Raw genomic sequence first — 22945 nt, 5'->3', positions numbered from 1 at the left:
ATGCGAATAATTTGACGAAAAAGTGACAATAAAGTCACGAAAATTTGACAAAATGAGATGGAAAAAAATCTGATGTGAGGAAAAGGATCAATATAGTTTTGTAGGTCTTTCAAATGAGGCGTGACAATGGCCTACAGGATTTGGGTAAAGCTGAACTGGAGAAAATGCTCTCGGTTCAGGCGGGAGTTAAGAGGTTAATAAATGGGATTTATGCACAGAAAAAGTACTTTGGGGGTAAATTTTGTCCCTCAGCGCCCCCTAACTAAAATATCTTCCCACGGCTCTGCACAACGTGGAGGCTTGAAGAAACCAGTGTGGACGACAGCCTTTGAAACACTGCCGGAAGACGCCGAGCTCAAGATCCTTCCCGTCCAAATCCTTCCGCCGGTCCCAGTGAGTGATGACTCTCTCTGATCGTAATGTAACATGTACGTACAGCCACCTGACAAACTACATACTAAATGCACCACCCCATTGTTTTTGTTTGAGCAGGAAAATGATGTCACAAAGAACAGCCCCACACCCTAAAGGGACTATACGGGGTTTAAAAATGTCAAAATTATGTATTTTCCTCCCCCTACATGTTCCAGCAATGTCCTAATGTGTAGAATGAACCTGTTCACCACAACTGCCTCTAAAATCCTGCACTGTCACTCAAAGGGTTGTTACTTCGGGTCCGTCATGCACCAGCTTAATATAGAAGGTGCAGATACACGTATGACCTGAGGTGGCAGTAGTGAGTATAAAATGGCTAACTTGCATCTAGCCCCTTTAAAGAGGCGGTATTCTGCTTTTTTCAATCACATAGCACCAGTCTATATCACACTACAATGATGACAAACCTTCTGTTGGTCTGTAAATGCAGTAAATTAGAATAACTGCCTTGTATAAAATGTCTCTCTCAAAATGGCTGTAGTGAATGTCTTGAAATAGGCCTCTGTCTCTTAAAGAACCTCTGAGCCTTTAGACACGCCCCCTCCACACGCTGTCTGTGGCATCAGTGGGGAGGGGGTTCTGCTGAGGAGCAGTGGTTGGTTACTCGGCTGGTGACGAAAGCTCGGAGGCGTCTCCAGGAGGTGGGGGCGTTCCTAGGAGGACTCAGGCAAACCTATCCCTAAAATGGCCGCCATCAGAGTTTTTACAGATTACTCAAAAATACGTGAATGTGCCAAGGCAACACGTCAGGCTTGTTTTTAATGAGGGAATGACAGAATAACATGATGTAAGGCTTGAAAAAGTCCATTTTGCATAATACCCCCCCCTAGAAGCTGCAGTTACACGTATGACCTGAGGTGGCAGTAGTGAGTATAAAATGGCTAACTTGCATCTAGCCCCTTTAAGGAAGATGAGATAAAACATAAATAAATAAACCTCTGCTCAAATAAAATATGAACACTCCAGCTCAACAGCCCGGCCCACTCACTCGGCTCAGGAGGAAAGAAATAAAACTTAACACACTGTTTTAATTACAAGATTCATATGAAACTTTACAAACAAAACATTTAAGCCTTTGGTGTTTTCTTTCTTTCTACCCATCTCTGGTCTGTCATTTTCTTTTTTTCTAATTGTGGCAAAAATGAATGGGCTACCAGAACCCCATGAAGGGCGGGACTGTTATTAGCACAATTTTAGCTCATTAACATATCATGGAAATCACGAGAAGAAAGTGAATTTTAAATTAACATTTCATTAAATTTTGAACAGATAGTAATAAAAGTTCCAAAAGGCCGAGATCTAGTAAAATAAAATACATGGCGCGGTGTTTAGTGTTTGCCATTGAATATCCCACTAACTTGTTCTTGTTTTGTCTTATTTTGTCCATTAAACGAGCTGCCTTGGACACCGGAGCGGTGCCTTCAGAAGATGTGTCTCCTCCCAGCCTGGTCATCGACACGTCCTACAGCTCCGACAATGAAGACTCCTCAGTGTTCGATTCCTCCAGCAGTCCACCGTCTCCTGAGGTCTTCAGAGAGGAGCTCTACGGTCAGTACAGTCAGTTACATGTCAGACACGACTGTGCCGGGGACTTAAGGCAGCCCGAGTCATGGTGAAAGTACTACATGTCATGACTTCAGTAAAAGTACAGATACTACTGATCAAAAAGTGAAAGTTGCTCAGTCGAATTATTAAGTACAAACACTGAAGTATTTGCTGCAGAAAATACTTAAGGGACTAGGTGCAAGTTAGTCATTTTATGCTCACTACTGCCACCTCAGGACTTACACGTAACTGCAGTCTCTATATGAAGCTCATGCATGATGGCACTTCAGACCCGAATTAGCAACTTCTTGAGTGTGGTGAACAGGTCCAAGCTCATTCTACACATTAGGACATGGCTGGAACATGAAGGGGGAGGAAAATACTTAACATTTTTAAACTCTGTCTAGTCCCTTTAAGTATTCAAAGTAGAAAGTAAATGCATTGGATAAATCTGTCGAAACAAGTGCAATTATGATGATAATTTAATGACCGCTAAAACCCTGAAATACCCCACCTGTGCTGCAACACAGCGGGACAATGGGCCTCATTCATAACACAAATCTGTTAACGCCTTCTTAGGAAGGTTTTTGGCATTCACAAAACCTGTTCTTAGCTGAAAACTGTCCTGTAAGAACATATTTTCCGGAAGTTCGTGTGGGCTCTGCCATGAATTGTGCCGCCCCTTCATCGGACTGAAGAAGACAAGATAAATCAGTTTTACACAGACACACAGAGAAGCGCTGCAGTGTTGACTTGTTGGTGCAAATGAACATTGGACATTTTACAACAAATCAATCGATTAAACATCAGATTTTAGCTCAATCATTTTCCCTCGTTCTTAATGAATGGGCTTCGTGTCAACAGAACGGATGTGCCGATCCGTGGCAAAAAGAGGCAAAACCTTTGGTGTGCTCAGCACCTCGCAGGGTTCTCCCTCAGAACATTTTGACCGAACATTTGTAATTTGCTGTAATATGATGCGTTCTTGATGAACTAATTACACTGCAACACGATTGTAAAAATACATATTCATATGAGACATTATTCATTAAAACAATGTAGAAGATCAGATTGTGGCATAATTGTCTGACAGTTGTATTTATTTTGCTGTCCTATTGTGCCAATGTATCATGAGTGAGTTAGAGTAGTTTTGTGTCACCAATGAAACATAAATATGTTTTTTTTTTCATACAAATGTTATAAGATCAAAATGAACAGGAATTCTAATAAAAAACAAGGACGACATAAAAAGCAGTCATATTAAGACACACATACTGTGTGAGTGATTCTGTGCCTCTGCACCAGCTCCTGCTGTCTCACAGACACAGGGCTGTGACACAGGGTGCAGACCAAACTAAAGTCTGAAACCTCTGTCAGGACGTCTGGCCTGATGTTTTACTGAGTATGTGATGATTCTAATAGTGGGTCATTTACCTGAAATACAGTGAGAAAGGAGCCACGAGTCAGCGCGCTACACGCTCGTGAATGCACAACCATGTCTGTTTATCTCATCAGCTGTGTTAGTCCGTGTAGGACTACATGAGACGGACTTTCAAAAACTAAACACTGGACAAAAGCTTGGGATGTGGAGAGCATCTTTTATAGCATCTACAAAGTTAATACAACCATTATTTACTCCGTATGCTGTTGAAGACAGAAAGTTTACACTCCATGCCGGGGGGCACGATAGAGGAGAGTCTGAGGCGACAGCGCTGTGAGGAGGAGGCGGAGCTTAGCTACAGAGAGCGAGACTTCAGGACTAAAGCATTTAGTGAAGAGGTGGTTTATGTTTTATTTCTGTAAATAAGCGTATTATATAAAATCAACCAAGAAAAATATATTATAGCAGAACATAATACATCTTAGTGTGGATTTTATTGTTTTTGTTTTTTTTGGCCTCTCATTTTTAGGGGTGCCTGAATACAATGACAAAATAACACACAGGTTTCATGTGTTTGTTCACAGTGGAGCAGAGCACTTTCCGTCTGGACGATGATCTCTCATGCCTCGATTTCCCCATAAAGAACTCCACTCTGCTGGAGCAGAGCCACGCGGAGAACATACTCGCACATCTGCCTCCAAATCTGTCCACCATCAATGGTAAATCCTGCACTGGGGACGATATGTATACATATTCAAGTAATATCGAGTTTGTGGAACCCAGAGTTATTGACCCAATTATGTGCATTTCTTCTGGTGGGGCTGGTGTTTCTCCCCAGTGTAAACCGTTGCAATGAGGTCCTGCCATGAGATCAGATCATTTTGTTCAGGACAAACAACAGCAGTACACCACACGAGAAAACAAATCTGTCAGTGGCACAGTTTGCCCTGCCCTTTTCTTGCTAAAGTACTTTTTAAAAAACATTTTGTTTGCTGTGTTTGCAGAAGCACCTACAATTCTGTGTGAAAATGGCAATCCGAACATCAATCAGGACAAGAGGTCAGTGATCTTTGAATGCAGGTCAGAGAGACTTCTCATCAGAAGTAGACTGACTTAATCATAATCTTTTAGTATCAACAAAGGTCCTCCATACAGCTGCAAATTAACACCAGGTCCCACCTCAGGTAAATGGCTCCAATTAATTAGTTTGAATTTCACACAAAAGTAACATTGTGCTGTTTTTTCTCCTCTTGAAGACAAAGCATCTAAGACTTCCTCTGTAAGTATGCCATCTGGACTACACAGTGCATACTGTTGTTGACACCTTGCTCATGTATGAAAGACTATAGTGAGTGTGAGGGCTGGAGTGTGATGGCAAAGTCAGTGGTTACAATTCCTCAGAAGATATAGAGATAAAAGGCAGCCACATCTTCACCAGACCTCCTATAAACACGCTGGGCTGATGCATTATTACTTTATTATTCATTTTAACATTCAGATTCACATCCAAAAAGTCGTGAAGAAACAAGTGTGGTTCCGAAGTCCTTTGTTCTCTGAGAAAAGCAGAAGAGAAAGCGTCACAACTCCAAAACACAAGATCCAATGTCGGAAGATTATCCCCAAGCCATGCCCCCCACCCAGCCCCCTTATTGAGAGCACTGACGATGAAAATGACCATGTCGATGGAGGTACATTCTTTGACTTTCCCTGTGACTCTGAACGTGACATTTACTTCCAGAAAATGAGAGAAAGATACACAAAGCTGCAAGGTTTTGTCTGAGAGGAATGAGACCAAAGTTTATAACAGTTAAAGATAAATAAACTGTCACAGAGCTATTTAAAAAAAAAACTGTTCAAGTGTTTAAGACAGGTTAGGCTTTCACTAAGTTTGTGTTTCCTAGTTTGTGTTTTCTGAGTTTATCATTACGTCTTTATTGGGAATGAGTACAAGATGTGAGACAAAAAGAGGTAAAAAATGTGTAGCTGTGTGCTGTTCAATCACCGCACACCCATACTGTACATGAAATACATCCCTGGAATATGGAACAAAAACTACCTCTTCACTGCTGCAGAACCATAAATATATTAATAATTAGTAAAACAGAACCTGTCATATGCAATTCAGTAATTCTGACACTTTCTGCAAAACGTCATCTTGCACGATGTATAAATCCTCTTCATTTCAAAGATTGTCCTTGAGTTGTGTGTCATTATAAATAGAAGTTTTATTCTGTCTAATTGCTGTTGTGAAAAGTAAAAACAAACTTCGATGTGTTGTGCTTGTGAGCTTGAACTACTTTACTGAAACTATTTGTAAAGTGGCCACTAGATGTCAGTCCTCCTTTGTATGAAAGAAAGTTGTTCCTCTAGTTTGATGTCGTCTGTCTTGTCAGGCAATGTAGTGTATTTTCTTATATTATGTGTTTTAATATTGTCATATTGCCATATTTTATTATTAATATTTGTGATGTGAATGTGTGAACTGAAATAAAAATGTAAATGTTTCTTCTTTTGAATTAAATTAAATTCAATGTAAATCGAAATTTGGTTTCTCCCATCCACAGATGCAAAAGACAATAAAACAGCAATATCATAAACACTATCGGGGGGGCAGGAGGGGGGGTAAAGGAGAGTTCAGCTTTCTGACTGCCTGGTGGATGAACTGGTATTTCAGTCAGTTGGGCCTGTCACTTGTTGAGACTCATTAAACTACTGTATATATGATGTGGCTTTTTCAAAGATATTTTTTTTTATAATTAGTAACTCTACAATTGGATCATTTTGTTTCTTTACCCCACTTTTTTAAGATGAATTACCTCAATATCTATTTTTTAGATGTACCGATTATTTTCGATGGAATAACTTCCTTCCCGACATAACATGACCCACGCGTGAATCCTCTCTGACCACGTGACTGGGACAAAAATATCAGCCAATCGGATTTTTTGAAGTCGAGGCCAACCAATGAGAAAACGGCCCAGACTGTGGTTGCTAGGCAGGTCCTGACTGTGACTAATGCCAGTCATATGACTCTGTGCTGCGTGACGCCCATGGACACAGTTTCAAGGAACAATCGCTCTCGGATTTGATTTGGAGAAGCGCTGGGAAACACGAGCTCTTGTACCGAGTGTGTTTTGGTACACGATGCCTCCGACGCTCTTCCAGAAACTTTTCAACAAGAGAAATAATGCGTTTTCCTCGCCTCCTCCGAGATGCAACAAAGACGAGCCCGCGTTCAGGTAAATGCACTTTCACCAAATGTGCGTGTTTTCCGTGACTGTGTGACCGTGGTGTAAATATGGAAGCGTGGGGGGGCTGTCCGCGCAGGGGGGGCTTCTGCGGGCTCGGGTTTGGTTCAACCCAACACATTTGAGCTGGTTTTTGCGTGAGTGGAAGTGCAGGAGACGTGCACGACGTGGTGGTGTTGTGCTTCTTATTGTTGGGGTAGCGTGCTAATGCTAACAGCAGATGCTAGCAGGACAGATGCACGCGCTGCCCACTCTTAAAACTTTGTTCTTTATGGCAAATATTTGTCCGCTTTTATTCAAAGACCTTTTGACAGAGACATGTTTATGTTTCAACTATTCTGAAAAAACTGTCAGGTTTGCTGAAGTTACGGCGACTTTCCTCTTCTCTATTACATAATAAACGGAGCATGTAGACTTAAAATATCATTCCATTATAGTTTTTTAACCTCTTAGCTAAGACCCACTAAACTGATCTTTTTCTTCGCATTGTTGCGGTGTTGAGTCACCTTTTGTATGTTTTGTTGTCACATTTTTGTAGAATTTTTGTCACATTTTTGTTGAATTTTTGTCACATTTTTGTGGAGTTTTTGTTGAGTTTTTGTCACATTTTTGTGGAATTTTTGTCACATTTTTGTGGAATTTTTGTCACATTTTTGTCGCATTTTTCTTTAATTTTTGTCACATTTTTCTTTAATTTTTGTCACATTTTTTATGAATTTTTGTCACATTTTTGATGAATTTTTGTCACATTTTTGATGAATTTTTGTCACATTTTTGATGGATTTTTGTCACTCTTAATTGAATTTTTGTCACATTTTTGTTGTGTTTACTTCCTTGTTTTCTTTCATTTTTTGTGGCTGTTTTGGTGCTTTTTTCCCAATAAGCTTTTTGATTAGGGTAAAGCCAAACTGGAGAAAACGGGATCCGTTCAGGTGGGAGTTAAGAGGTTAAAGCTTAAACTTTGGTGCCCTTATCAATAATAAACCCAGCCCAACGCCAGTGTTACTTTTTTGTGGAATTTTTGTCACATTTTTGTCACATTTTTGTTGAATTTTTGTCACATTTTTCTTTCATTTTTGTCACATTTTTGATGAATTTTTGTCACATTTTTGTGGAATTTTTGTTGAATTTTTGTCACATTTTTTTTCTAGTTTTTGTCACTTTTTTGTTGCGTTTACATCCTTGTTTTCTTCTCATTTTTTGTGGCTGTTTTGGTGCTTTTTTCCCCAAAAGCTTTTTGATTAGGGTAAAGCCAAACTGGAGAAAATGGGATCCGTTCACGTGGGAGTTAAGAGGTTAAAGCTTAAACTTTGCTTCCCTTATCAATAATAAACCCAGCCCATGCCAGTGTTGACATGTTCCCTGGAGAGCATAAAACGCGAGGATAACGTGGTGCAAAGTACAACTGCGGTCACGTGAGCCGATTGTGAGCTGCTGCATTTCGCAGAGCAAGACAGTGTGCGCGTTGTGCTTCTTAATCCAAGGCTACAGCCACAAATACAAAGACTGTGCACGCTCGGTTTGGACATAAAACAACGTGCACCCATCGAGAGATGTTCTCAAAGTTTAACCCCTTAACTCCCACCTGAACCAAGCACATTTTCTCCAGTTTGGCTTTACCCCATTCCAAAAGCTTCTGGAAAAAAGCTGTGAAAATAGCAACAAAACTGAGACGAAAACAACGATGGAAATGTGACAAAGAAGAGAGAAAACATTGACAAAAAAGTGATGAAAAAGTGATGAAAGAGTGGCAAAAATGTCACAAGAAATTGACAAAAATGGACGAAAAAATGACAAAAATTTGACAAAAAAATGACCAAAATGGGACAAAAAAATTTACAAAAATGTGATAAAAATTTGACAAAAAAAATGACAGAAAGGTGACAAAAAACGACAAAAAAATGTGACAAATTGTGACAAAAAAATTACAAAAATTTGTCCAAAAAAGGACAAAAATGTGATAAAAAAAATTACCCAAAAATGACAAAAATGTGACAAAAAATGACAATAAAATGACAAAAAAGTTTAAAAAATGAGTTGAACACCCAACTAAAAAATGATGGGAAAAAAATCTGGTGACGTGAGGAAAAAGATCCTCTCGGTTAAGAGGTTAAACTAAAGTCTGCAGGATTCCCATATATAACGGTGTCCCTTTGCAACACGTTATACAACCGCTCTACTCCAAGCTGTGTTCATCACATTATGTCATTTATTTAACCCACCTTTTCAAAGGGGCATAGTATTATTAGCGACATTTTTTCCTCTCACTAGTGTGTCGGGCAAGCTACAAGTTTTCCTTCGCTTTCCCCCATTCTCTTGTGTTTTGTTTTGACGACATTAAAGGAACAGGCCACAGATCTTCCATACTGTGATATGTTCTGACCTGAGCTTAGATGAGTTGATATGTACCTGTCTGGTCAAAGTGCCCGTGGAAGAGCTTGGTCGCTTCCAACTTCACCCCCGTTTGGAGCTATAGGAATACATTGGGAGAGGCCAAATGCTAACAACATCTTTGGTCGTTTTGCGTGACTGAGGGCACGCACAAAGACTAGACAGGTACGCATCAACTCGTCTAAGCTCAGGTAAGAATGTATCTCAGTATGTAAAAACAGTGACCTGTTCCTTTAACTACAGACTGCAAAAACTTGATTTGATGTCGCTTTTTATTTGTAACTCGAATCACTTGAATTGTAATGACTAATATATCCCAGAATTTTGTGTAAGTAATGTGTTATATTCCTTAGTTACTGAAAAAAGTAATATATTTTTGTATCTCATCTCTCAGTGACTTAACTTTGTTGGACATTTTGGTCTTTCTTTACAAACATGTGAAAACCTTAACAATCTGTATTATACAAGCTTCAGCCATAAGCAGTTTGTCCAGGCTTGCAGGCGTTTATATCTGTGACTTGTTATTGAAGCTCCCTCGAGCTAAATTCACCCCTGACGTGGCTCCAAGCGCATCGTGGATCTGGTTAGGGTGAGTAGAGACACCTTATATCCTCCTGAGTTGTAGTTTCCCTTTGCTGCTGCTGCTGCTTCATCACCACCTCGCATTCTGGGTCAGGGTCACCGCTAATGCCACCGTGGAGTAAAAGTACTATTTTAAAGTTTAAAATGAGCCTGCTGAGCAATTTAGCTTTATTTAATGTTGTATCCGTCATCAAGAAACTCATTTCCATTTAATTCATTGCTGGCTTGTGTTATAGTATTCCAAAAGTCCGGGGCCTAGTTGTGTATTGGCTTAATTTTTTCCTAAGTGCCGGTTTAGGTCTGGTTTAGTATTAGTCTTTAGTCTACTTTATATTTGATAAATTCAGACAGGAAACAATATTATTCACGACCTTTAAATGCCACAGTCCAGACTATAAAGCCTCAAAGTAAAAACATGAATTATAACTTACAGTAATTATGGGGACTGCTCTAAATGTCCTGCCCCTGATAATCTGTCAGACACCAACAGTGCTATTTTGCAGCGAGTTATCAAAACAAAGCATTCGGAAAAGGACCAGTTGTAATTTTTTAGCCTCGTGTTTGGCCGTCTATGGTCAAAGCAAAGTAGTAACATCTTCAAAAAGAAAAAGAAAAAACTCAAAGTCCCCAGATTGACACTTTTTGCTCTTCATGTGTAAGAAATGAATAAAAGATATACTCCAGAAATGTATTTAGTGCGACCGTGAGCGAGGTTTTTGAACGATGCTCCGACGCTGGCGTGCTGATGCCAGGAGGACCACCTTGCCGCGGCGTGTCTGTTTGCCGTGGCCCTCGCACACACATTACCCAGCCTCTCTATCCGTGAACACAGGGCACCTTTATGGCCTCGGACGTGCTTTGGCACACGGTGGGAGCGAAGTGCAAGCGGCGGCACAGGGGCTGAACTCAAACCAAACTCCGGCTCGGGCGACTTCCTGAGCGGGACAGGCAGAAACGGGGCCGCACGATGGAAGAAAATAGTGGAGATGTGTTTTCTTCTAATGCAATATTATGACCAAAAAATGTTGCTTGCAATGGGTGGCAACATCGATCTGCTGTCTGTCTCAAAAAACATGGCTGAAGTGTTGCCTTGGCACATTCACGTATTTTTGAGTAATCTGTCAAAACTCTGATGGCGGCCATTTTAGGGATAGGTTTGCCTGAGTCCTCCTAGGAACGCCCCCACCTCCTGGAGACGCCTCCGAGCTTTCGTCACCAGCCGAGTAACCAACCACTGCTCCTCAGCAGAACCCCCTCCCCACTGATGCCACAGACAGAGTGTGGAGGGGGCGTGTCGGAAAGGCTCAGAGGTTCTTAAAGAGACAGAGGCCTATTTCAAGACATTCACTACAGCCATTTTGAGAGAGACATTTTATACAAGGCAGTTATTCTAATTTACTGCATTTACAGACCAACAGAAGGTTTGTCATCATTGTAGTGTGATATAGACTGGTGCTATGTGACTGAAAAAAGCAGAATACCCCCTCTTTAAATACATATACTGAATTAGCCTTGGGAATTGTGTCCATCTCATGCACGGTCAGGAGGACAGCTTCAGAAATCTCTGCTAGTAAAGTGCTCAAGTTAGTTTGGTCTTGGGTGTCCGAAAGTTACCCACACTACAATTAAAGAAATCCTTTACCGGTTGGTCGTTTTCCGCAGAGGGATGTGTGTCCCCAGTGTGATGTCCTGCCCTGGTTTGTTTGACCCGTTTGGCTGCAGAGTCAGTGGTCATCTCTCAGCCTCCTCAGCCCTCTCCTGTTTCTCACATGACCAGATCCAGCCGCATACAGTACATTTCACGGATCCTGGCTGGAAATAAGGCGCAGGGGTCAACCAACCTGCCTGCCAACAGGGGACCGGGATTGTGTCATCACTGCAGCAAATCCTCACTTAACGTAACGGAAAACCAACAGAGGTTTTAGAGTAATCAAGACACAACATGAAAGTAGCCACGTGTGAAATGACAGGAGCAGATTTGTGACCATTTCTTCTCAAACGAGGCACTGTCTGACGCTTAAAGGTTATCGGGTGGTCGTCAGATGCCAAAGCTGCCTTGATGTTTTTCCATCAAGCATTGTTGCAAAAACAAAAAGTGCCTAACGTGAGTTTAACATGATGTGTCCCAAGATCAGCTTTCCACGTTGCATGATGGGGACTTGGGATCTTCATGGTTAACCGATTAACCGGTTAACTGTTACTAATTAAGTAAACGGTTAAGCGCCCCTTGCCCTGTTAACTGCGAGTGTCAGCTCTGCTCTGCGCGCTTCTGAATGTCTGTGTCTCCAGCTCCGCACTCACCCGTCCTTCCACCGGATGAATCGTCCATGGCATGTAAAGAAATGAAGTAGGCCTGAAGTGACACCGACAGGCCCGTGTTAAACCTATAGCACAGTGCAAAGGGAATTTAACCTCTTAACCCCCGCCTTAACCGAGTGCATTCTCTCCAGTTCAGCTTTACCCAAATCTAAAAGCTTCTCGACTGTAGCTTGAGTAACGCCTCATTTGAAAGCTAAGACCTACAAAACAAACTAAACTTTGCCCGTTTTTGTCCTTTTTGGTTGTGTTTTCATCACATTTTTCTTGCTTTTTTGTTTTGCACAAAATTTGAAATGTAGCCAAAGGGCTGCAAAAAAAGACATAAACTCGACAAAAATGCGACACAAAACGCAACACAAAGCAACAAAACCGTAATAAACGCAACAAAAAACACTAAAACGGGGAAGACGTTGAGATGAGTTTTGGAGTTCTCAGCTTTCAAATGAGGCGTTACACTGGCCTTGTAGGCTGTTTAGATTTGGGTAAAACTGGAGAAAATGTGCTCAGTTAAGGTGGGGGTTAAAGGAAAATAAATTTATTTATGGTTTATTTGGTAGGGACAGTGCAAGTTAATGAACAAGCCACACCGGATTGTAGCCTTAGGCTAATTTTCATCCGTCGTCCCCCATGCGCACTCTCAAACATCCTGGCCTATTGTACATGTTTTTAGTGGTAGGGGAAACCGGAGTACCCGGAGGAAACCTACGCAGACACGGGGAGAACATGCAAACTCCACACAGAAAGGCCCCGTCCTTGGTGGGAATCGAACCCGGACCTTCTAGCTGTGAAGCACAAGCACTAACCGCTGTGCTACCGTGTCGCCCACAAAATCTGTCAATCCAGCTGTAACTTTGTACAGTAGGTCTGTAATTTTTATGCAGCCAAACTGTTTATGTTGCCTAAAGCAGTGCTTAGTTGATTTTATTTAACAATGTTCAGTTGCTTGGGACCGCCACCTCCGCCTGCAGACTGGACCCTTAGATCCTAACCCACGCTTCGTTGCATTCTAGGTCCCCGCTGTTGGAAGCTACAATTTGCACAAGTCTGAGAGTCTGATCTGTCTTCTGTTTTGTGATTAGACACGTATATCTATCATGTTTCTACTCACACCCGTGCAGATTCATTTCAATGCCTTTTTTATGATAGAAAGTTTATTAAGAATAAACTTGTCATTATTAGCCTGGTTCTAATATAAAACTACATGCAAACAAATTGGTAAAATCTTATCAATACCTGTGGCTGTTGTTGATTGTTAAAAACAATACAGTACAGTGGAAAACAATGGCTCAATACAATGGAAACAAACATATGAACAAAATGTTATTTATTGTCGTGCATTATTTCAATATCTCATCTCATTCTCATTGGATTTTTCTGAACACGCCCCTCATGCCCCCTCCATGAATGACATTTGTGGAAGCGCAAAAGTGACCCGGGCCGGTTTGATCGGAGCGGCCGCATGAGCAGGGGGTGTAGGGTATAGCCCTGTCTTCTCATGTTCGCGTTTGGTATGGCGTCTTCCTCCTCTGCGCTCGCTTTCGTAACTCTTCGTGTCATGTGAGGTTTCATCAATCTCCCAACTGTCAACTTTGCAAACGATCACATGCCGCTTTCTCTGTCACCCAGATCCACAAGCCACTTAAATTAGCACGGCAGCATGCGGCGCGGTCTGCATCTGCAACCGTCAGCTTGTAGACTAAATGAGCACTTGCGAGTAGTTGAACAGTTAAGTCTGAACGGCTACACTAACACAAGAACGGTGATGCAGTTATTCCAATACAGTTTCTGTGCACCCCGTGATCCACCCTTTGCTTCATACCGCACGCGCTCTGTTTGTTTGTGCATGCTTGCGGGCCGGCCACGGTGGAGTAAAGATGCTAGCTGTCATCGAGTTGCTATCGGGGCTATTTTGAGGGGCCTCTCGCGGGTCTTCTGACGGCGAGGTCATGGCATGGAGATTTTTTTACTGCAAAAAACCGGTCGTGCACACGAGTCGTAGTAGTAGAGGCTACTGGCCTGGCACCTGTCGACGGACAAAAATGTTCAAGCTTTGGCTATGAATGTGTCGATCAGTCCTCGGCGTGTAAAGTCTGTAAGTTGTTGCAGTGATGAAAGAAAGAGAAAAGTTAAACTCTCTTAAAGTGGGGGTATTATGGTGACGAAAGCTCGGAGGCGTCTCCAGGAGGTGGGGGCGTTCCTAGGAAGACTCAGGCAAACCTACCTCAAAATGGCTGCCAGAGTTTTTACAGATTAGTCAAAAATACGCGAATGTGCCAAGGCAACACTTCAGGCATGTTTTTAATGAGGGAATGACATAATAACATGATGTAAAGCTTGAAAAAGTCCATTTTGCATAATACCCTCCTTTAAACTGCTGCATGCCAGTAGAGACAGATGTTTTTGTTTTCAATCGATGTTATATTTTTTAGCCTTTGCAATTTACTACATGCGACCTGTTGAGTTAAAGGCGTTTCCCAGCGTCACAGCCGCAGTCACTCGATACACGCTACATACTAGGCCTGGCACATAGTGAGAATGACTGGCTCAACACATCGAACAGGCTTGTGTGGCTGTTTATTTCATGTTACGCATTAAGACGGAGATTTAGTAACGGGAAGATGACGGAAATGCATGGCGTGTAATGTGGAAAATCTAACACGAAGATTGGAAAAGTGTTTAGGGCTAAAGGAAGTTGCACACAATCCTGAAGATTACTATGATCGCCTCTGCAGAAAACTAAATGTTCAGAGGTTCCTAAGGAATCTATCCAGTAGCATCGTCATCGTGATTTAAAGGGGCTAGATGCAAGTTGGTCATTTTATACTCACTACTGCCACCTCTGGTCTTATGCATAACTGCAGCTTCTATATTAAGTGCATGACGGCACTTCGGGCCTGAATTAACACCTTTTTGAGTGACAGTGCAGGATTTTAGAGGCAGTTGTGGTGAACAGGTCTGAGCTCATTCTACACATTAGGACATGGCTGGAACATGAAGGGGAGGAAACTTAATTTAACATTTGTAAACTCCGTATAATCCCTCTAAAGTCTCAACAGGGTTGGGTAGCGTTAAATGATATCAAAAGAAGAGTACTACTACGAAAAAAATAAAAGTATCAACAGCAAGTACCAGGGGAATCATATGTCTTTAGAGACAAAGTTTTGATCCCAGGGACAGCAGTAAAGGAAGTGACTTTGTTGTTTCACCTCAAATAAATGAAAGATGTTTCAAAGAAATAGTCAGTTATGGATTAAATTAACATTATATCTTTGTTTTCTGGTTATATTATGATAAATATTTAGTGAAGGTATTGAAAAAAAGTCTTGTTACGGTATCGAAATAAAAAAAAATGTAAGGGTACTCAGCCCTCAGTCCCAAACTAGGGGGAAAAGTCCATAGGATTGTCCATAGGAACCACAAAGCAGCTGCTTCACAAAGGAATGTACCAGCACAGTAGCGCTGTTTTTGCCTTTTGTCGTGTAATTATTTATTTATCCACATTTTAAAAGATACTTAAACATATGATTTTATTTATTAGTTTATTTGACAAGGACAACACACATTAATGAACATTTCTGTAAAAACAATTGTAAAGCATATAAAAAATGTTAAGTTGAGGCTACATGTTTACATTTGTTCATACAATTCATACATTGCTAACATCAGAATGTTCGCTCTGTGACTTGCACAACAGAAATAGATTTTGGGGCGAGGGCTGGTCATACAGCTCAAACAGAGGACATTATGAGGATGAATATGTCGAGTTATTATTTACAAAGCAACACCTGTTTAATGGATCCTGACTCTTGGCTCAGTCCTGCACCAGGAGATCTGTAGGGTCTAATGAGCACATTGTTGATTTGATTTGAAGTCATGTCCTGAGTGTGTTAAACTTGGGGCGTTCTCTTCTAGTGAAAGGGATGCTGTTCCAGATGTTACAGCCCCTAACTAAAAGAACAGTCTGGCCAACATTATCTCTGGCCAATTTGCGAGCTAACGTTTCAAAACAAACCTCAGCTCAAACATTAAATGGCTGGATGCTTCCAATAATAACTGAGAGCAGCCACAGATCAAATGAGAATCCCGTTTCCATTTTCCCTTGAACAGCCCGGCAGTCACTCCCGTTGTGACGTGGTCATAAGGGCTCGCAGCTGATAATCATCCTCATGTGATGCTGACTCAAGAGCTGCACAATAAAACCAGTTCATCTCGTTTTCCAGACGAGGTGCTGGAGATGGCACAGTTGTGAGATGTAAACTGAGCATGCTGAACTAAATGACAATATCAGTATCCCAAGAAGCCACACAATATATCAAAAACAAAACAAAATGTGCAGGAGTTCATCTTTTGCTATAACCTTTCAACTTTTCACTTTTTTTTGCTGAAATATATTTACGATTTGTGTTGAAATTGAATGGGACATGCCATGTTTAAACGGTAAAATGTTGCACACCTTTTGTGTTATTTGGCTATAGTATAGATTCAAATTTGATTCATGGAGTTTGCAGCAAGTTACATGTTAGTTTTTGATCATTGGAGTTCCAAGGAGTAAAAAGTACTTCTTATGTTTCCTGTATTCAGTGTAACAGTCCTGCTGCATGGAGTCGTCCTTTACGCAGTATATATGTGTGTTTTCTGGATGTTAGTCTGAACTCCAGCAGAAGAACAGTGTGAACAGTGCGTTGACCTCTGGGCGTTTCTCTCATGTGATGCAGGTATGTGGGCAGTCAGGTGCTACACTCTGAAGTACTGCAGGAGACGGTAACTAAAGAAAGACATGTCAAACAGGCTGCTCATTAGGGCTGAAACCAACCAGTATTTTAGTAATCCATCAGTCTACACATCATGTTTACAATGCATTGCTTGGTAATGAAATGCTTTTTTTTTTTTTTGCATCACAAAGCAAAGGCACTTAAAGATGATTGAGTAAAACTTAAAGTGAATGTTTGTAGGAGACTCTTGGTGTTGATTCTGCTTTCTGGTTGGATGAGACAAAGACGGCTCTTTATTGAATTAACTGTGTTCAAAATACTACAAACCCTACTATTAAAAACACAGTAGTTTTTCATCAAAAAGCTTCACATTTTTTTCAGTAATAATCCATTTTGATTCACTTTTTACATTCCTCCATTTCATTATTATAAGTAGGGCTGAAACTACTAATCGATTAATCGACAACTAATCGATTACTAAAATAGTTGTCAACTATTCCAGTAATCAATTAATCGTTTTCTAGTAAACACAGACTAAAATTGAGCAAAAAAGACATGACAATTATGTATTTTGGATGAAAACCTACTTTGTTTTTTAAAGTGAGGTTCTGCAGTGTTTTGTACATCGTAAATTTCATAAATATCTGTCTTTGTCTCGTCCAATCAAAGCAGAATTAGCACAAATAGCCTCCGACAAACGCTTACTTTAAGTTTACTCCATCCACGTGTCCTCAAGCGGCGCCACTTTAGCTCTATGTGATAAAAAAATAGAAAAAAAAAATACAATTTCCATGCCCCTTTCACAGCCAAGCGATTAATCGATTAATCGTAAAAATAATCGGTCGATTAATCGATTACCAAAATAATCGTTAGTTGCAGCCCTAATTTTAAGTAATTGGGTTGCGTAGAAATAATTTTGTAAATGTGGTAATCCTAATCCACCCTCCTCTTTGGGTTTTAACAGGAGTTTAAATTTAATTCTATGTTTTCTGTTGTTCCAAATAAAGTCTGCAGTCATCCTATTCCAAGAGTAAAAATTTGTTTTCGACAATGATATTGGAATTGCTTGAAATAAAAATAGGTACTGAGGTAGGACCATCATTTTAATAATTTCGATTCTGCTTAGTAATCCCAGTGAAAACAATTTCCATCTATTCATATCCATTCTTAACTTTTTTTCCAGTATACCATAATTCAACTCAAAAAGGTCCCCTAAATGATTGGAGATATACACCCCTAAATATTTCATTTTTGCTCTATTTGAGTCTGTGTTTACCAGAAATCTCTTTCAATAATCGATTAGATGTTTCAGCCCTACTAAGTATAAATGCAGGTTATCTTTCTCTAAACTTATTACACAATGTTCAATCAAAAATAACTCTTTCTAACTGGTTACTTTTACGTCAGACAGATGTTTCTCAACAAAACCTCCCCAAAAGTAGGACTGCACATACATGCTTGTACTCCAATCGAATCCAAGTTGCAATTCGATCGGTCACAATCAGCAAATGACAAATACTGCAGTTCAGACGACATAATGTCCTCTTCAGAGAACACAATGTAGATTAGTAGATAGTTCAGCAGTTCATATAGCCAGAACTGAGATTTTACTACACTTATCAGAGAAACGACCTATGTTTCCTCTGTGACAGTTGGACGGTCACATGAGTGTTTGTTGAAATGGCCGTGTGACTGTTGTTTTGATAACAGGTGTGCTCTGAATGTTAAGTCTCAGTTTAGCCGCACTGACTGAGCAGGTGACGGGTTGTGTGTGGATGGGTGAGCGGTTCTGTGACGTGAAAGCAGCAATAACGCGCCATATTCAATTTCACTGAAAAGTCAGAGCTAAAGGAATGAAAGCCCTCAGTGTCCGACTGGGAGAAGAAAATCCCCAGTGTTTGTGAATGTGACGTTATGAGGTGTTGGTGAGTATTTTGCAACAATATACTGATAATCAACGATCACTAAAAAGAAAACTATTGTATTTGTCATTTGTCTTTACTGGGACTGCAGAGTAACTTTCTACTGCGCTCTCTAGAACCTCTAATTATTATTTTTTGGTTGCAAACAAAGAAAGGGGAAGCCACTAAAGCCACTCTTTCTTTCTTTTTTATTTGTAGGGCTGGGCACCGTTCGTTTTTTTTTAATACCACTACATTAACAATACCTGCTTTTTAGTACCGGTGCCTTAAAGGGATATTTCAGGATTTTTGACATAGGGCCTCATTATCCAGAGTGTTGCTGATTTCTGGAGATATTTTTTTTTTGTAATTCAAGCTCTTCTTATATTTGAAGAGTTACGTGGTGCTAGGCTAGTGCAAGGCTAGCGCATGTCTATGGTATCAGCTAGCCTGCATTAAAAACAGTGTGACCCGCTCCACAGAGCACCTGAGGCAAATCACTTATAACACCAGACTAACCATATTAACGTCTGTGTCCATAGAATCATTTTAACCATTTTGCATTTAAAATACCTTATATTTGAGCAGCATCAGCTTCGTGGTTGTATAAGCTACGCAGCGGTGGAGTGATGCAGGTCAGTTATATTCCAAACATTATTCTATTGACATAAACATTTATATGACTAGTCTGGTGTTATAAGTGATTTGCCTCAGGTGCTCTGTGGAGCGGGTCAGACTGTTTTTAATGCAGGCTAGCTGATACCACAAAAATGTGCTAGCCTTGCATTAGCCTAGCGCCACGAAACTCTTCAAATATAAGAACTGCATGAATTACAAAAGAAATATATCTCTAGAAATCAGCAACACTCTGGATAACTAGGAAATGAGGCCCTATGTCAAAAATCCTGAAATATCCCTTTAAAGGGGCTAGATGCGAGGTGGTCATTTTTTATACTCACTACTGCCACCTCAGGTCATGCGTGTAACTGCAGGTTCTGTATTAACCTCGTGCATGACGGCACTTCAGACCCGAATGAACAACTTTTTGAGTGACAGGATTTTGGAGGAAGTTGTGGTGAACAGGTCTGAGCTCATTCTACACATTTGAACATGTAGGGGGAGGAAAATACATGATTGTAACATGTTTGAACTCTGTATAGTTCCTTTTAACACTACTTTTTCGATACCTATGATATTTTAATTAAATTGAAGTATAATTCAGGATGTCATAAAACTGCACTGATAGCAACACAGCAGGAGTAGATATCAATTTGATATCAAACAATCTTTGACATCCTCCTCACCGCTGCAGCGCAAACAACATGCAGCCTCCGCGGTGAAGATAAAGACTTCTTTCTTTTTGCAACTGCTTTGTTGTGCTTTTCAATTTTCCTACAAACTCAAGTATTTTATTCAATCCTGGTTTACAACTGGCTTTACTTTAGTCGTGGGTTATAACTGGTTTGTCTAAGTCCTGGTTGAGTCCTGGCTCAGACCTGTCGCAGACCCTGCCATCTGTAATAATTACAAAAGTTCAGTCAATTTGAGCTGCATTTGCACAGAAGCAGCTCATTATCTGCGCACACAAGTCGCTTTTTTTAGACTCACTGCGGGTCATATATTGATGTCTGGAGAGTAAAGTACTGAAACTTTGCAAGAATTTTTGTTTTTCGAGGAAAACGGTACTGACTCGGTACCGATCGAAAAGCTCTGGTCGGTCAATTATTTACAGGGACAGGTTTATAGGCACATTTCACAACTTACAGGGTCACTTTTCAGGGTCACTTTCACAAAAAATGCTGGAAAAAGAGCATGAAAGTTTATAAAATGTATACAAATGTTTTATAACTGGATGCACGCTGCTGAATTTCATTCCATTTCTAGAAGTAAAATCAGGTATAGCTCCTTTAAGCTGAAATGTAGTAAGTACAATGATGTGTAACAGCAGTATGTACAGCTCAGTTGCATAAAAAAGTAATAATAGGCTTTATTTAAAAATGAAAATTGCAGATCGAATCGCAGTATCTATAAAAAGACGCAATTCGTTTTTTGTCAAAGTCGTGCAGCCCGACAGTGTGCACTGTTTGCAAATTGCAAGAATGACTTCGAGGCTGCTTGATTGTTTACTGGTGTTGTCTAATCCTGACCAAAGGATGACATGAAAAGCAGTGAAGCAGCAGAAGCAGCACAATGAGACAAAGGAGTAAGAAACAAACGCAAACAACTACACAGTAAGTCTCTTGTCTCTCTCTCTCCTCTGCTAGCGGCCTGCGCTCGGTCCAAGCTCCGATCACCTGACTATCTCATGTTGTTGTGTGAATTTAGTCCAGTGCTATTCTTAGTCGGCTTCTAGTGAGAGGGAGACCACAAAAAGGAAGCGGAAGAAAGGGGAGAGGGCTGGGAACAGTCTGGCACTCCGCTCGCGATGATGCCCAGGTACGACTCGCTAACACACCACCCTCCCGAGTCGCGGCGCTGGGCACGAGTTTGCAACCTGTAGCTTTAGTTTTTTTCTCTCTGGCTAAATGTCAGCACTGGGGTTTGTTTGGGGAGCGCATCGGTGAAGGGCATGTTATGTAACTGGGATTTTAGAGGTTTGTTGCTCATGAAAGAGTTCTGGACGGTGTGTGGTGAAGATTGTTGTGTTTTTACCCATCAGGAGAAGACTGTCAGTTTAACTGCTAAGCTAACACAACAACATGCCTGAAAATTGTCTACAAAGGAATCAAACATGCTATAGCTGCGAGATTCCATAGAATTAACAGGAAATGTACAAGAATAAGAGCTAGCACTTCTTATTAAATGTTCATTCCTGCTGCAGGAATGCTTGGGACTTTCCATGACTTAACCAGTTATCATTTTGGAAACGCATGTCTATTTGTCTGAAACTACAAGGAAGCTTTTATGGGGGAATTATTCTAGTCTGGTCTAAGGCTCGGAGCTGACGCGAAGCATTACAAGCATGTAGCAGCCATGAGGTCATGTGCTGCTTTTCTGAATGACTCTCCTCTCCTCTGAGCGCTGTCACAGTCACAAGCTAACGGCATGAGCGCCAGCTTCCTTCAACACTGCAAAAACCACCACAGAAAGGAGCGGATTAGGCTTTATAAACACACTGGTTTAGCTTACTGGATTGATTTACTCATTAGGCCAGCGAGAGAATCCACTCTATTGTTCTGTACTTTGAGAAAATTGCCTGTAATCACTGATGTTTTCTTTGGATACTAAGTTTTGATGCCTGCCGAGGTCTGAGAGACCACTAAAGAATTCACTTGATCGTCGCTGCTTAAATTAACTACATTTTAGTTTAATTAAATGTCCACAAAGGAAACTTCAAGGAAGCTACTTTTTTAAGTCCAGTAATTGGCGGGACGGTCCCTCTAGGATTTCACGATGTTGCTATCTCGATTATCAGCACAAAATCAAGCAAACTTTACAAAATCAGTGCAGCCAAACAACTGTTCCAAAACCTAGAAACCTCTCAGCCTCTAAAGTGAGTTTCTGGCCAGTTAAATAAGTTTTACTTGCTATATTTGCACATAGGAAGTGGTGTCAAAGGTGACAGATGGAATTATGCTCAGGCTTAATGAAATTGTTCTGATAAATAACTGAAATGTTTAGGGCTGCAACTAATGATTATTTGGTAATCGATTAATCTACCGATTATTTTCACGATTAATCGCTTGGCTGTGAATGGTGAATGTAAATTGTATTTTTCGGACATGTTGATGGAGTAAACTTAAAGTGAATGTTTGTTAGAGGCTCTTTGTGCTAATTCTGCTTCTGATGGAGACACATTTACAATGTACAAAACACTAGACCCTAACTTTAGGGTCTGGAAGCTCAGCAGGGAAGGGCCTGGCAGGACTTGGATGGGAGACTGTTTGGTAACACCAGGAAGCCTAGCGAATGTAGTGAGTGAGTGGTTGGTGGTGGTCGGAGGGGCCGATGGCGCAGACTGGTTGCCTCGCTTCCGTCAGTCTACCCCAGGGCAGCTGTGGCTACAATAGTAGCTTACCACCACCAAGTATGGAGTGAACGAATAGTGCCATGTAAAGCGTCTTTGAGTGTCCAGAAAAGCGCCATATAAAACCAATGCATTATTATTATAAATTGTAATTAAAAACAAAGTAGGTTTTCATAAAAAATACACAATCTTCATGTCATTTTTGCTCCATTTGAGTCTGTGTTTACTAGAAAATGATTAATCGATTACTAAAATAGTTGTCACTATTTCAACAATCGATTAGTTGTCGATTAATCAATTAGTTGTTTCAGCCCTAGAAATGTCCTGCGCCTCCATGGGGTGAAGTCATTCAGACTGAAGCAGGGCTCAGCGAGGAGGTACATCTGTTCTCCACAGTCAGTTTGATTTTGAAGTTATTTTGATCACAACTTTTGGGAAAATGGTCCGTGAAAACCCAATGTGGT

The 22945-nt window shown here is 40.7% G+C and overlaps 1 protein-coding gene and 1 long non-coding RNA gene across 4 annotated transcripts in view; both read left to right on the top strand.

Moving 5' to 3' along the window:
• Positions 1 to 1808: 1808 nt before the first annotated feature.
• LOC306970451 lies at positions 1809 to 4741 on the top strand. Its single transcript, XR_013793395.1, has 4 exons — positions 1809 to 1983; positions 3946 to 4080; positions 4366 to 4420; positions 4493 to 4741. It is a non-coding gene; the product is annotated as an uncharacterized lncRNA (long non-coding RNA).
• Positions 4742 to 6392: 1651 nt separating this feature from the next.
• fnip1 (folliculin interacting protein 1) overlaps positions 6393 to 22945 on the top strand; it is a 63297-nt gene continuing 46744 nt past the window's right edge. For 2 of the 3 annotated variants that reach the window (XM_079566309.1, XM_079566307.1), the window contains exon 1: positions 6393 to 6600. In XM_079566309.1, coding sequence (XP_079422435.1) covers positions 6506 to 6600 — 95 coding nt within the window. In that variant the 5' untranslated portion in view covers positions 6393 to 6505. Of the gene's footprint in view, positions 6601 to 20809; positions 20951 to 22945 lie in introns of those variants that run through there. The other variant, XM_079566308.1, reaches the window with a different exon arrangement.

The sequence above is a fragment of the Gobius niger genome, assembly GCF_951799975.1.
Source record: "Gobius niger genome assembly, chromosome: 11".
In the NCBI taxonomy this organism is placed as follows: domain Eukaryota; kingdom Metazoa; phylum Chordata; class Actinopteri; order Gobiiformes; family Gobiidae; genus Gobius; species Gobius niger.
Note: the sequence above shows the minus strand (reverse complement) of the source record. Positions and strands in the feature narration are given on the sequence as shown.